Consider the following 15,120-nt stretch of genomic DNA (forward strand, 5'->3'; position numbering starts at 1 on the left):
AGGTATCACAAGGCATGTCCGTAAGCACAGTCACGTCCATGCAAAGTCTGCCCGGTGCGGGGCCGCCGCCGGTCCTGGCTTTTCGCGCCCAGGGTGCCTGGGCCGCTGGCTACTTGGCCTGGGCCTCCTGCAGGAGCGGCAGCCTGGTGGCCGGGGGCCTGTCAGACCAGGCAGGAAGCTCGTGCTGCAGCGGGGTTCTCCGGGGGTAGAACGTGTGGCTGACATCATAGCTCAGGAGGCAGCTCAGGGACGCCATGTAGATGTCGGCAAACCGCGACAGGCGCCGCAGGAAGTACGTGGGGTTCTGGTCTGTGCGGAACAAGCTTCCGAACTGGGTGTTGAAGGAACCTTTGGTCATTTCTCTGAAGAGGCAAGAGACAGTGATTCCCAAAAGGTCTGCTTTTAGCTACCGAAATCGAATAAAATCAAAATCACTGTTTCCCAAAGAACAGACACATGTATACGTATAACTGAATCACTCTGCTGTACACCTGAAACCAACACAACATTGTTAATCAACTCTACCCCAATGTAAAATAAAAAGTTTAAAATAAATAAATAAGCTACAAGGATATATTGCACAGCACGGGAAATATAGCTAATATTTTATAATAACTATAAATGGAGTACAATCTATAAAAAATGTGAATCCCTATGTTGTATACCTGAAACTGATGTAATATTGTACATCAACCACACGTCAATAAAAAGATTTTTTTTTTTTAAATCACTCTTTCACACGTACAGGACTCAAATTAGCCTAGAGCAGCTCCGATTTCTAATCGAGAAAACAGTCTGTCCATTCATCCATCAACCGGCTCTGATCACATTCCCCACTTAGGCCAGCCAGAGAGAACACTGCCGAAGGCTCCAGCGGCAACGCGTGAGCCTCTAAACCTGCACACCCCATTTCCCAAACAAAAACAGAGGGTGCGGGAGCTGCTTCTGAAGGTCCACAGAGATGCAGAATGTTCTCAGAGTCTCCAAACTTCCTTTGTCTACGGAATGGGACAAAGGCCCCCTTTTCATCAGGTTATATTGAGAACTAAGTAAGGAAAGAGAAATAAAAGCATATCATAAACTCAAAAGTACTTTATGTCTGAGAGATTAAGGATTATTTTATAGTGATGTAAACACATCTCTACCATCCATTACAGAGCTTCAAGCACCTCCTTAAAGCCTGGATTACAGGCATCTTGCAAGACTGGTCACCCTACCCCAGGCTCTAAGCCCCTGCAGGTGTGCAGACACGTGTCTGTGTGTAAAACAACACCCCGTCACACATACATGGGATATGCACACCATCCAATCCAATGGCCAGGACCCCTACACACAGACTGTTCCAGCAAACTGGATAAATGCCATTTGACTGTTAAAAAATCAGTTATAAACACAGCAAAAAACATAATCCTTTACACAACTGTGTGATAAAAGCCACTAGTTGGTAGAGGCCTTCCTTCGTCATATGGTGACAGCAGATGCTACAACAATAAAGAAGAAAATTGAAAGACCTCAATTAGGTCTGCAGGTGGAGCAACATAAATGGTTTTTATACTTTCACTGAAAAATCTCATTGAGATGTGAGGTTGTTAGAGATGCGAATTCAAAACAAAATCTCTGCTGGGTGAAACGATTCTTTTCTTTAATAATTTGAGGTCCCTGGAGTGTAGGACTCAGGTCTGGCCTTGAGGGGCAAGGGTCCCAGAGTCAAATGACATTATATGCCCATCACCCTCTCACCCAACATTTTAGACCAATCATCACGATGGAATAAGCCCCCGACAGCCAGCACGCTGAGAGGGAAGAGGAAGGATTGATTCAATACAGCCGTGGCTTCTGCTGCCCAGAGGGATGGACTCTGCCCCTCTCCACGCACACCACAGCGCCCCCCAGGCTGCCCACTGCTCAGAGGCCAGAACCCAGGAAGTGAGCACTACTAACAAACCTTAGGGACAGCTGTGCCCGGGAGGGGGGTGTGGAGGGAACCACAAGAGCAGAAATGGTCACATCAACAGTGTTTACATGCACAGCGTCCATCCTCTTCTACAGGAAAGCACAACTGTCCACAGGGTCTCTTAAGAATAATCGTTCCCTTAAAATCAACCTAAATGTCCATTGACAGATGAATGGATGAAGAAGATGTGGTACATATGTACAGTGGAGTATTACTCAGCCATAAAAAAAGAATGAAATAATGCCATCTGCGGCAACATGGATGCAACTAGAGATTATCATACTAAGTGAAGTAGGTCAGACAGAGAAAGACAAATATTATATGGTATCACTTATATGTGGAATCTAAAAAGATAATACAAATGAACTTATTTACAAAACTGAAACAGACTCACAGACAGAGAAAACAAGCGAAAAGGAGAGGGGAGGGGATAAATTAGGAGTGTGGGGTTAATGGATACACACTACTATATATAAAACATATAAACAACAAGGATGGAGAGCACATGTAGAGCACATGGGACTATATTCAGTATCTTGTAATAACCTATAATGGAAAAGAATCTGAAGCTGTACACCTGAAGACTAACACAATACTGTAAATCAACAAGTTTAATAATAAAAAAAAAAAATCAAGAATAACTGTTCGCTTAAGACACACACCCACCAAACTTTTCTGACAGCAGATGGGTTTTCTTCACCAACAGACATCATGATACTGAGTGACTGCACGTTCCTAAAACAGCAGTGTTACAAATAAGCACCAGGGTTGTAGAAGCCCCAAGAATTAATTGTGGCTCGGTGGCTACTGTCCCACTAGCCACGCTGGGCCACCGGCATTGCCAACAACTGGACCAATGGCTGCCCAAACGGGGAAGTTAAGTGCGCTGGAAGGAGGGATGGATGGGAGGAGGGATGGACAGACAACAAACTCGAGGGCAGGCAGCAGGTGTGAGGGAGCTCACTGCTGCCTCGAGGAAATGTCACTCATCACTAATGGCAGCTGGCTCGTTCTGGATGCTGGGGGGTCACAGTCACCCCGGGCAGCTGAGAAAGACTGTTTCGAAGCCTGCTTCAGGCAGGCCTTGTGCCAGGCATGTGGGCTGAGTGAGCGTGGCCAGGGTGGGGGATTTACTCTATTCAAAACAGGCCCCTCTTACCTCATCTCCTTCCTCTCCTTTTTCCACTCCTGCAAAACCAGCTGTGACTCCGCATCTCTGTGAACCTGCAGGACACAAGCCAATTATTGAGAAGGTTCTGGGTATGAATAAACCTATTAGGTCCTGAGAATTTTCTAATGGGCAGCTCTTCTGGGAGGAATTTTATTCAGCTCTAAGAGACAGGCACCTGCAGGACAAAATACACGTTCAGACTTCCCAGCTGCCGCCTGCCCTTCTCCACCAAGTGCACGGGGCGTATTACGATGCCATTAAGCAAGGCTCCCATCAAACTAGAGATATTAAAGTATTATTAAAGGCTTTGTATAAGCACAATGCACATGCATCCACATAAAATATACGTGTATTATACGTGCGTAACGTATCCATTACACACGGATTATCCATTACACACATAAACATATACTTAATACAGGCTACCTAATACACATTTATATATATCATAAATATACGTATTATACACACACACAAACGGCAGTTAAGTGGAAACAGCAGGTGTAACAGTACATCCACAAGTTACAAGCATGTAAAAAACATGTGCATATATTTGGAAATTAACAGGGAAATTTTTCTTTAATTTGTGCAAGGGTAGTTGAATTATAGTTGGCTTTAATCTTTTTCCTTAATATTATCTTTTAAAGTGTTTAAGGAAAAAAAAAATTGTTTTTATAAAAGGCAAGAAGGCAGAGCACCTCACCCAGACAGAGAAGCAGAGAATTTTCTGGGTGGGCTGAAATGTGAGCAAAAGGCAAAAAGAAAATGACAACCGTACACACCCTAACACACGGATTCTCACAAGTCTCTCTCCAAGGCTCCTGAGGCTGAACGGGAACCCTCGAGCGCAGCCAGAGGTGCACGTGACCACAGGGGCCAGATGGGGCTCCCTGGAGTCCATGGTCACAGGGGCAGCCTCAGGACCCGGAGGAAAACACCGAACACGCAAACCATCTGCTTCTGACGTGGCAGCCAAGGCCCTTCTGTTTATCACGTACGCCCGGGTCAACAGCTTGACTAAGTCACCTGCTACAGGCCTCTGCCACTCAGACAAAACCCTGAGCTTGTCATCTGGACTTCCGGCCCAGCACCGCTGCCCACACCAGCCGGAAGCAGCCACCACTGAATGACCACTGGCCGTGTGTTACTGGAGCACCTCTGGTCCAGCACATCTGGAGGTGTTGAGGTAGGTCCTACGAGTGTGGTTTCAATCAGCGCTCACATTTTAGATCAACAAATTACTCACTATAGAACTCAGGCACTACAAAGCATGAGACTAGGTCAAAACTCTGTAGGGTGCCACAAGGAATTTATTTATATAGATAGATACATGCAGATATACACACACATGCACACATTCATATACACACTTGTACACAGATATACACGTACACACACGTGTCCATACACATATTCAGCACTGACTATGTGGCAAGCACTGTGCTATCTACTGAAGATGTAAGAGAGGAAAAGATGGAGCCCTGGCGGGGGGTACACAGATCAGGACAAAACAATGTGACAGCACACAGGATGGGCTATCAGCCTGTGGGCGGGGATTTTCCCTCCCACCTCTGCCCATACACCCCTCTGGGCCCATGAACTGCACTTGTGTCCAGTATGAAGGAGAAGCTTCTCCCGTACTTGCAGGAGGGGAGAATTCTCTGACTAGTGACCAGAAGAAAGATGACCGAAGTGAGTCTACTTGCTCCCTCCTTTTGGAAACTAGCTGCCACAGGCCATGTGAATGCCTCTCTCCACTCTCCACAGACATGAAGAGGCTCCACAGACATGAAGGCTCCACAGACATGAAGAGGCTCCAAGTCCAAGGCACTTTCTCCAGCACAGCTTTTCCAGAATGGGGGGCAGCCAAGGATGACAGATCATCTCCAGCGAAGCCCAAGGTTCCCAGAGGGACATGCTAAGGAGGAACGCCCCAGAGATCTGAGCTAGGAGCATCCCCAGAGGAGAGGGCATATGAGCTCTGGGGGTGTGCGCCTTAACCCAGCCTCCCCTTGCACCCTCCCATCCAAGGCCTACCCGCACCCACCTGCCCTTTCTCTAGCATTTATCATCTCTCCCACGTGATCCACCTCCTTGGATTGATCCATCAGCACTGGATCCTTCCCATCAGCGTTTAAACACACCCAAGGCTCTCCCATTAAAAGAAAACAATTTCTCCTGAGCCACACATTTCTCCAGCTCTGATCCCCCTACAAGGCCAAGCTCTGTAAAATAGCAATCTCAGGTGTCCGAAATCTACTTGAAAAGACTTCAAAGACTGGGTATTCATTAGTTATAATTAACCCTTAAGTGATACCATGTACTCAAGGGTGGGTAGTTAGCACGGGAAAAGACTAAGCAGAAGCCCACACCAGAGGCTCATCCTACAGTCAGCTCAGCCATCTTTAGCCTCACTCATTAGTTAGCATACTCAGCCCTTCATGACTTCAATCTACAAAAATGTACTGTACAGGCCGGCCCAGCCCTGTGAGAGCAGGATATCGCAATCTAGCCAGCAGCCTGACAGCCTGTGCCAGGGGAGGCCAAATCCAGCCCAGCACCCACTTTTCTATTGGCCTAATGAGCTTAAGAAAGGATTTTCCTCTTGAAACTGTTGGAAAAAAATCAAAAGAAAAATAATTTCATGATGCGTGAAAATGACATGAAATTCAAATTTCAGTGTCCACCAATACAGTTATAGGGATACAGCTACAACCGGTTGTTTACATACTGCCTAAGGCTGCTTTGGTGCTACAAGCACAGCTGAGTAGCTGCAACAGAGACCGTAGGACCCGCACAGCCTAACACGGTGACTAGCTGGCTCTTTGCAGAAGCCTGTCCACCCTGGGTTAATCGTGGCTCCGACGTGGTTACCTGGGAAGCCTCTACACTATACACCACGCCATCCACCGGCACTACCACCATGAGCCATACCACTTGAGAGTGCACCTCAAGGCTAGTGAACAAAAATTATTCTTCATAGCTACTTTTTTAAAACCAAAATTTCAACACTGGCATTTAATTCATCAGACTGGGCTCCAAACAACACTGCTGGCTTCCAAAAAAAAAAAAAAAAATCACAGCCAACCTCAGAGGACAAATTTCTCTCCTCAGAAAACAGTCCAGATAACATGCTATGTGCATACTATCGGAAAAAGGGGAGCTACAGAAACATCTGACACGGGATCACTGGAATAATGTATAGTTTTCCAGGTGAACACAGAGGCAGAGGAGAGAGGAGATAGGGAACAGGGAGAAGTGATGCTCATTTGGATATTGTTCCAATTATCAGCCACCCTCCTCTATGTCCTAGTGAATCCACCCTGACGGAAGTGTTCCAGACACCGAGGTGACACAGCACGGAGATGAGGGCTCTGGGGCCAGACAGCCTGGTCTAAGCCCAGCAACTTAGTTTCTCCTCTCTGCCTCCGGTTCTTCATCTGTAAAATGGGGGTGATGTCAGTGCCCGCTTCCAAAAGCTGTTGTTGAATGAAATGCCCATAAAGCCCTTGGAGTCTGGAGCATAGTAAGTCCTTACTTCTATATCGCTTGATTCTGCTGTCACTAACTTTGAGATTCTGGAAAAGTTACTTATCTCTCAGCCTGTTTCCTCACCTGTAAAATGGGGCGGCAGCATGAATGTCAATTCCCTTTTCTTCCTTCCCTAACCCCACGCCTTATACAATTAACTCTATAAATCACAGAAATCTTCCCAGCACTTCCGTTCTCTAAAACACACACTCCTTATTCATCAAACTTTTTATACAGGTCAGAGACAGGAAAACAAGAAATAAATTTGTCCTCAAAGCTAAAATGCAGCGACACCATCTACCTGCAGGCTGCACCTGTGTAGCTGACCAGCTTACCTGCGTCACAGAGAGACCGCACCTAAGGCAAGGGGTCTGGCTACACCCAAGAGCTCTAAACCGCACAGCAAAGAAGCACTTCAGTGCAGCGCTTGAAAGCAGGGACTTGGGCACCACGCAGCCTAGGTTCAAGTTCTTGCTCTGTCATTTTATGACCTTTGACATATTACCCAACCTCTCAGACACTCAGTTTCCTTCTTCTAAGGTGGAAAATCGTACACTGGACAGCTGGGACGAGTTATAAGTAATGTCGCAGAGCAAGCATTCAGCACAATGCCCGGCATCTGAAGAGTAGCTATTATTACTGTATGACCTACGCGCAGACTTAAAGCTACGTTAACCCAGAACTGATGCCTTTTATTTTTGGACGGTCACCTCACAGACAAGCACAGGAAGGAAAACAGAACCAGTCCTCATGAGAGATGAGCCAAGGAGCAACGCAGCCAGAGCGCGCTGGAAGCGAGGCCTGGGCGACGTGTGAGGCCCCACGCCCTGCAAGGGTGCACCCTGGAGTGAGGACCTGCCACTCCCCGCAGCCCTGCCCGGGTCTGCTGCCAGCTGGGCCAGGCAAGGCGGCTCCCGGCCCATTTCCAAAGCAGGCCGGCAGGCCGTGGGCACCAGGCCATGGCCAGAGGCCGCAGCCAAGAGAGCAAGCATCCATGCCCCTTAACCTACAGGAGTCGGCACTCACTCACCCCGAGACCGCTGCGGGCCAGGCCAGCTGAACCGGGGGGAAAGCAAGGTGCGTCGTGAGACTGGGGAGGGGTCGCAGCTGCAACACAGGGCAGCTTCCACGGGCCAGGAAATCACTGCTGAAACAACCTTCCTCACTAACTGCCCCAAACTGGCTATGTAACTTACAGAAAGAAAAACACACCACTGAACTCCAGTGCGCCAGCCAACTGTAGGTGTTATCTTCAAAATCAGATGGAGGCTGCACACAGGGATCTTGACTCTTGCTTTGGGACTCTTCCCAGTAAGCCGTGGTGCCCAGCCTGAAGTGTTCATTCCATTTTACAGACGGGGAAACGGAGGCCCTGAACGGATAAGTCCCACCGCAGGCTAAAGACAGAAGCAGGACTGGACCCAAACACTGGCGGAGGTTCCTGAGTCCCACTGGTCTCCCGATGGGGCTTTAGTGGGGAAGTAAGGACACCAGATTTCCCACACGGGCCCCACAAAACTTTTCTCCAAATGGCTATGGGAGCCATCTTAAAAATTCTCTTTAGGGAAAATGGCAAGGCTCTTTTAGGGGCAAAATCACCCCAGTGGTTATTCTGCAGGATAATTTATGCCTCATACTTCAGGACCACAATTCAATATAAAAGTACCTGAAAATAACTTTGACCAGTGGACTAACCTCAGCCTTAAAGAAAAAGTAGGAGAGAAAAAAAATCCCAAACCTGCATCTGCTCCAGTAACCCAGTCAAGGTCTGTAGCCAGGTCATAGTTTGAATGTACTGCTCCGTGTTCATAATTCTGAGCTCAGATCTTAACTCTGGGATAATTGCACCCGTTCGCCAGCCATGCTTCAGGGTCAAGTCCTGAATGCAAAGATCACAAGAAGTCAACATTAATCTCAACAGAATTTAAACCATTTCATGACCTTTCCCCGACGCAACAGACATTCATTGAATTACGTTTTAATTTGGGAGAGCTAGCAGCTCTCCAGCAGCTTCCGGAACACAGTTCTGGCCAATGCAGCATGCCATGGACTTCTTTCTGCCTCACTGCCCTTGTCTGAGCTGTACTGAGAAAATCCCTCTGCTTTGCATTATTTCTAGGACCTCATACCTGAAGTCACCGTACCGCCAGGAGAAATTGTGTAATGTTAGTTATTAACCAAGCTGAATTCAATGAATTACACTTAATTAAAACAAATTTAGCCTCAGGCTTTGACCATTTCACCCCAAGAAAGTTTCTGCTCCGGAAATAATTGCGGCGGATCACAGACCCCACAGAAACACAGGATCTGGAATCATTAACCATGGTCTATAAAACCACATTTAGGTCAGGGGCAGAAAGAGGGTCAACTGAAATGCTACTGAAGGTCTTCATTCAATTCATCCACAGACCACTGGGGAGCACCCACCGCATGCCAAGCCTCCGGGTTATGGGGAATCTCAGACTTGGAATGATCACACAATACCAACATATATGATCACGTTTTCATTCCAAATATTGTAATCCCATGATATGACATTAATAAGCCAGAATATCTAAGTTATGTCCTGGAAAATCTAAGATACACAATCACCATAATGCATGGCTGTTAATTTTCTCATTTGACAGTTACTAAACATTACAGTTTGCCAGACCCTGTTCTAGATACTGACAATAAAGTAATGAACAAAACTAACAATTCCCTGCTCTCATGGGAAATAGAGACAAAAAATAAGCAAGTAAATACACAGTGGCAGCTGGTGAGAAATACAATGGACAAAAATCAAGCAGAATAAGAGGGAAAAGGAGTTACCATTTTATATAGAGTGATTAGGAAGACAAGGCTAATACATCTGAAGGTAAGGAGAGTCAAAGTATGCAAATATGCGGGAGAAGAAAAATTCTGCCTGGAAAAAGAGCAAGTGCAAAGGCTCTGGGGCAAGAACAGGCTGGGAGCAAGGTGTGTTAAGAAACAGCAAGGCAGGTAGCCTAGAGCAGAGTAGGAGAGAGGGCAGAGGCAGGAGGTGCCTTCATAGAGGGAGGCTGGGGAAGGAGAGATCAAGCAGGGCCTTGAGGGCAATTATAGGAAATCAGGCTTTTACTCTGAGGAAGAAAGGGGCGCTTTTAAGGAGAGAGCTTTTAAGGGTTTTAAGGAGAGAAGTGGTATGTGGCTTACTGTTTTGAAAATTCACTCTGCTATTCACCTAAAGCTAGAATCTCTGCTCTGTATGTCCTAAGGATGCCTACCTTCTTCAATGGTTGAATTTCTTTAAACCTTTCAATAGTTCTCTTTCTCCTATATGAGACCCTACATACAGCACATTCTTTTAAATATTCCCAGTGGTGACAAACTTTTGAAGGTGGATCTTATTTCTGAAAATAGGTAAAAAAAATCATTTGGAACATTCCTAAGACTAAAGTACATGATAATAAATTAGTAATAATGAAACTAATTTTCTCCTACGCCTCAAATTGGCTCTCAAATATAATCCAAAAGGGGCATCTAAATGTATTTGGAAAAACGGCAGCAATATTAAAGGATCTACATTCTCAAGAGATTCCTTTGAAGGGTAATGTTCATTGCCCACATAACTTCTGACATGTTAATGAACTGGTCTGATCACTTTAAAACAGTGGTTTTCCAACTTTAGCATGAATCTAACTATATGTTGTCTACAAGACATTTATTTTTGATCTAAGGACACACATAGGTTGAAAGTGAAAAGATTAAAAAAGATATTCCAAGCAAATAGTAACCAAAAGGAAACAGGAGTGGCTATCCTCATATCAGGCAAAATAGACTTTAGATCAAAAACTGTTACAAGACACAAAGAATGACATTATGTCATGATAAAAGGGTCAATTCACCAAAAATATATAACAATTCTAAGCACATATCAACCAAACATCAGAGGTCCAAAATATATGAAGGAAACATTAACAGAACTGAAGGGAACAAGAGACAGCTTTACGATAATAGCAGGAAACTCAATAGCTCACTTTCTACAATGGATAAAATAAGCAGACAGAAGATCAAACAGGAAACAGAGGACCTGAACAACACTAGAGATCGATTAGACCTAACAGACAAATACAGAACACTCCACCCAACAAAGGCAGAATACACATTTTTCTCAAGTGTACATGGAGAATTCTCCAGGAGCAACTGTATTTTAGACCACAAAACAAGTCTTAATTAATTTTAAAAGACGAAATCATACAAAGTATCTTTTCTGATCACTAGGAATGAGACCAGACATCAACAGCAAAAGGAAAAAGTGAAAAATTCCGAAATACGTGGAAATTAAACAACACACTCTTCAACAACCAAAGGGTCAAAGAAGTCACAAGGGAAATTAGAAAATACCTTGAAACAAATTAAAATGCAAACACAACATACTCAAATTTATGGGATGCAACAAATGCAATACTAAAAAGGAAAATTAATAGCAATGCCATTTACATTAAAAAAAAGATGTCAAAACAACCTAACTATATACCTTAAAGGAACTAGAAAAAGAACAAACTAAACTGAAAGCTAGCAGGACAAAGGAAATAATAAAGATGAGAGCAGAGATAAATAGAATAGAAAAACAATAGAGAAAAATCAACAAAACCAAGAATTGGTTCTTCAAAAAAAAAGCAAAAAAAACCCAAATTGCCAAACCTTTAATAAGATAAAAAGAAGACTCAAATTACTAAAATCAGAAATGTAAGTGGTGACATTACCAGCAATTCTACGGGGGGCGGGGGAAGGACTATAAAAGAGTACTGCGAACTGAGTACCGTATGCCAACAACCTGGACAACCTAGATGAAACAGACAAACTCCTAGAAACACACAACCTACCAAGACTGAATTATGAAGAAACAGTAAATCTGAATAGACCTCTAACTAGGAAGGAGATTGAATTGAGAATGAAAAGCCTTCCAACAGTGAAAAGCCCAGGACCAGATGGCTCCACTACCAAACATGTAAAGAAGAATTAACACCAATCCTTCTCAAACTCTTCCAAAAACTGAAGAAGAGGAAACGCTTCCTAACTCATTCTATGGGCCAGCATTATCTTGATATCAAATTTTAGTGTGGAAAGCTGTGTAGAACATAGATGGCTGGGCCCTACCCCAAGAGTTTTTAACTCAGGAGGTCTGGGGTGAAGCTGAGAATCTGCAGTTCCAACAAGTTCCCAGGTGATGCCGATGTCATGGGGACCACATTTGACAAACTACTGCATTCTTGACAAACTACTTCTCATAGTGCTAAGGCGTGTCTGTGTGTGTGTCACCTCATGGGGCCATGTACCTACATGCCTCCGGGGTAGCACACAGTTAGTAATATCCTCAAGGCCCACAGGCCACACGGCAAGAGGTACATGCTGTGATACCACGTCACCTGGCCGGGCATTCTGGGAGTGCCAACATCCTGAAGGGGGCACTTTGTTTCTACTTTACTAAGCACTTTTGTATATATTAGCTTATCTCACTCTTCTTACAAATGAAGACATCCAGGCTTGAGGGATGTGCCCATGGTCACACAGCTAATAAAGAGCAGAGATCGGATGAAAACCTCAGTTTTCCAATTCTCCCACGATTCCTGCCACTAGACCTCAACCCACTGGACAGACATGATTATGCAGCACGTGTACTGGAGTCACCTGGGAAGGGTGTCACTACACACAGACACTGGAATCAACCTTCTACCTCCACCACCTCTAGAAAGTTTGACTCCATACACCTCAGTGGGGCTCAGGCACGTGTGCTTTGAAATGCTTCCCAGATGGTCCTACTGCTCAGCCATTAAAGGTCACCGTTTCGATAGTACAAGAGCGACACAGACGTGCACACGTGTGAGGCCAATCCAGTGTGGGCCAAAATACTCAGAAATATCAAAATACTCAGAAATATCAGAGGAGTTTGACAGCCGGCCATGACCTACTCTTGTTACCTCCTGGACACTGAGCTTCATTCAGACTTTGCAAAATGTGCGCTGTGCAACCTCGCCTGGAATCACTTAACAAACATAAATTCATTCCACGAGGAACCAAGTGTGGTAATAGATGTGATTCACTCAATCCTGCGCTAATTATACATTAAATCATAATTCAAGTCCTGAGACACTCTAGTCATTCCGAGGGGCATGAAAAGCCTCATTTTCACATAATAGCTATTTCCTGGAAATGTCAGTTTTGTACTCTTTCAAAATGACTGGCTGGCAAAAGAAACCCTGACTGGGCTTCCCTGGTGGCGCAGTGGTTGAGAGTCTGCCTGCCGATGCAGGGGACACGGGTTCGTGCCCCAGTCCGGGAAGATCCCACATGCCGCAGAGCGGCTGGGCCCGTGAGCCCCCCCCCAAAAAAAAGAAACCCTGACTGATGTTTATGAGATTTTACGAAGCATTTGTATGTTTCTGACGCTTAATAATAAAAGGGAAAGGAAAGAACACGGACATTTATTTCTTACCATTACCTAAATGGAAAGATTTTTTTCTGATAAACTGAGTAAATTGCTAATTTCCATCATTTTCCAAAAAAAATAATCTATTTCATGACTCTGATCCATCCTGTTGCATAAAATATGGGACTTTAAAAAAAAAAGAAAACGTGGCCCACTCCTCACTTTTATGAAAGTATGAAAATGGTCTTAAACAAAGATAAATTCCTCAATAAGTGGGCCTAACACTGTCCCCAACAAAGAAACAGGAAAAAAGGTTCCTCACCGCCAGGTCACTGTATATATGGTCACCAAAATACAACACTTTGGATCCCCTCCATCCAGTAAGCTTCAAAAATTCATATAAATTACCCTGCAATAACAGAAAAATATAGGTGTTATATTGTATGACAAATAAGAGACCTGTATAACCCATGGCCCAATATACCTACTTTGTTTTTTAATTTCTATTTATAGTATTTATTTATTTTTTAGGCCGCGCCATGCGGCATGCAGGATCTTAGTTCTCCAACCAGGGATCAAACACGTGCCCTCTGCATTGGGAGCACGGCGTCTTAACCACTGGACTGCTAGGGAAAGTCCCGATATCTACCTTTTAAAACTTAAAAAAATGTTTTTGCTTTTACAATTTATTTTAAATATCAAAAGATAAAGATAAAGAACATTTTTATGTGAAATCTTTTAGACCTTTCTTCTAAGTCAAATGTACTTTTCAGAAGGGCTTCATACTGAGTATCTTTGTAATGATCTTTTTTTTTTCACGCTTAACGTTCTGTGACCATGTCAATAAATATTTGCCTGCCATGTAGTTTTAGCAGCTGAGACCTACCATGATTCGTTTTACCAATTATCTGAGGCTGGACATTTACCTTGTTATCTATTTTGTAAGTAACTTCATGATAAACATTCTTGTAGCAAAGCTTTAGCTACATCTTAACAATTTTCTTAGGCTCACTTCCTAGACGTGGAGGGCTGTTCAAAGCTAATCTTTCAGGCCTAAAAAATATACTTAGGGCCACATACAGCAGTTTGTTACATAGCCAACAGGAATGTATCAGTACTTTAAAAAAAAAAAAACCTGTATAGTACTGTATAGTACTGTTCTGTAATTTTATGTTATAAATATTACACACATATAAAAACGTTTAAAGATAAGATAAAAAAACCTAATTTCAGTAACACAAAACTGGACAGCAATTCAATCATTTACTCAAACGCGGGAGAGCTTTATATGATACTGAAATACATCAAAACTGTACATAAAACACAGTTCATCAGGAAATAATTACCAATTTGGGTGCGATGCCATGTGATTAAACACTTACTAAAGAGAAATTTCCAAGGTTTACTACTGGCATCTTAAATTTTATATCCTATGGAAAAAATGCTTTAAAATTTTTTTTTCAAAAACTGTTCAATTCTGAGCTAATTTACACACAGCACATTGAAAATGTATGGACTTAAGATTAAATTCTGCCACTAAGTTATAAACAGTCCATTGAAGCAAAGCCCTCGGGACTGTGCCTGGCACATGGCAAGCCTCAGCAAATGTCAGCTGTTATCATTATAACCGATCACAAAGCACAGCAACAAAAAGGACAGATGGGTCACGAGATACCTGTTTATAAATCTGGCCTTTCTGCAACTTGTAGATTTTATCCCAGAGTAAGACGCCTTTCTCATTCACCTTCCGGAAAGGTCTAACAACAGAAACAGGAAACATTATGACGTGTGGTACCAGTGCAGGCTGTGTGCTATATGAGAAACTCCACGGTTAGCCCCTGAGAACAGAAAGGAGCCAGCCGAAACCAAGACCCCACCATCACGTTCCCGGGCCTCGTGCAATACACCCCAAACTTCGGACCCCGGTATCCAAAGAAGGTTAGTGAAAAAACAGAACTCCAGGGTCAAATATATTTGGAAAACACTATCCACTATCCACTATCCCCGTTCCTCCTTAAAAGTTACCGATGGCTCTGAAAAGCCCTCCTATAAAGAAACTCTCTTTAGCCCAGA

General features: G+C 43.9%; 1 protein-coding gene across 2 annotated transcripts in view; it reads right to left on the reverse strand.

The window, feature by feature from the left end:
* Positions 1-53: 53 nt before the first annotated feature.
* Positions 54-15,120, reverse strand: part of NT5DC3 (5'-nucleotidase domain containing 3) — a 51,433-nt gene continuing 36,366 nt past the window's right edge. The window contains exons 10-14 of one of the 2 annotated variants that reach the window (XM_029206265.1): positions 14,723-14,804; positions 13,370-13,456; positions 8,395-8,535; positions 3,114-3,178; positions 54-362 (exon numbers count right to left, since the gene is read on the reverse strand). In XM_029206265.1, the coding sequence (XP_029062098.1) occupies positions 110-362; positions 3,114-3,178; positions 8,395-8,535; positions 13,370-13,456; positions 14,723-14,804 (628 nt within the window). In that variant the 3' untranslated portion in view covers positions 54-109. The remainder of the gene's footprint in view (positions 363-3,113; positions 3,179-8,394; positions 8,536-13,369; positions 13,457-14,722; positions 14,805-15,120) is intronic. The other variant, XM_029206266.1, reaches the window with a different exon arrangement.

This window comes from Monodon monoceros, unplaced genomic scaffold (assembly GCF_005190385.1).
Source record: "Monodon monoceros isolate NGI ecotype Baffin Bay Population unplaced genomic scaffold, NGI_Narwhal_1 Super_Scaffold_6, whole genome shotgun sequence".
NCBI lineage: Eukaryota > Metazoa > Chordata > Mammalia > Artiodactyla > Monodontidae > Monodon > Monodon monoceros.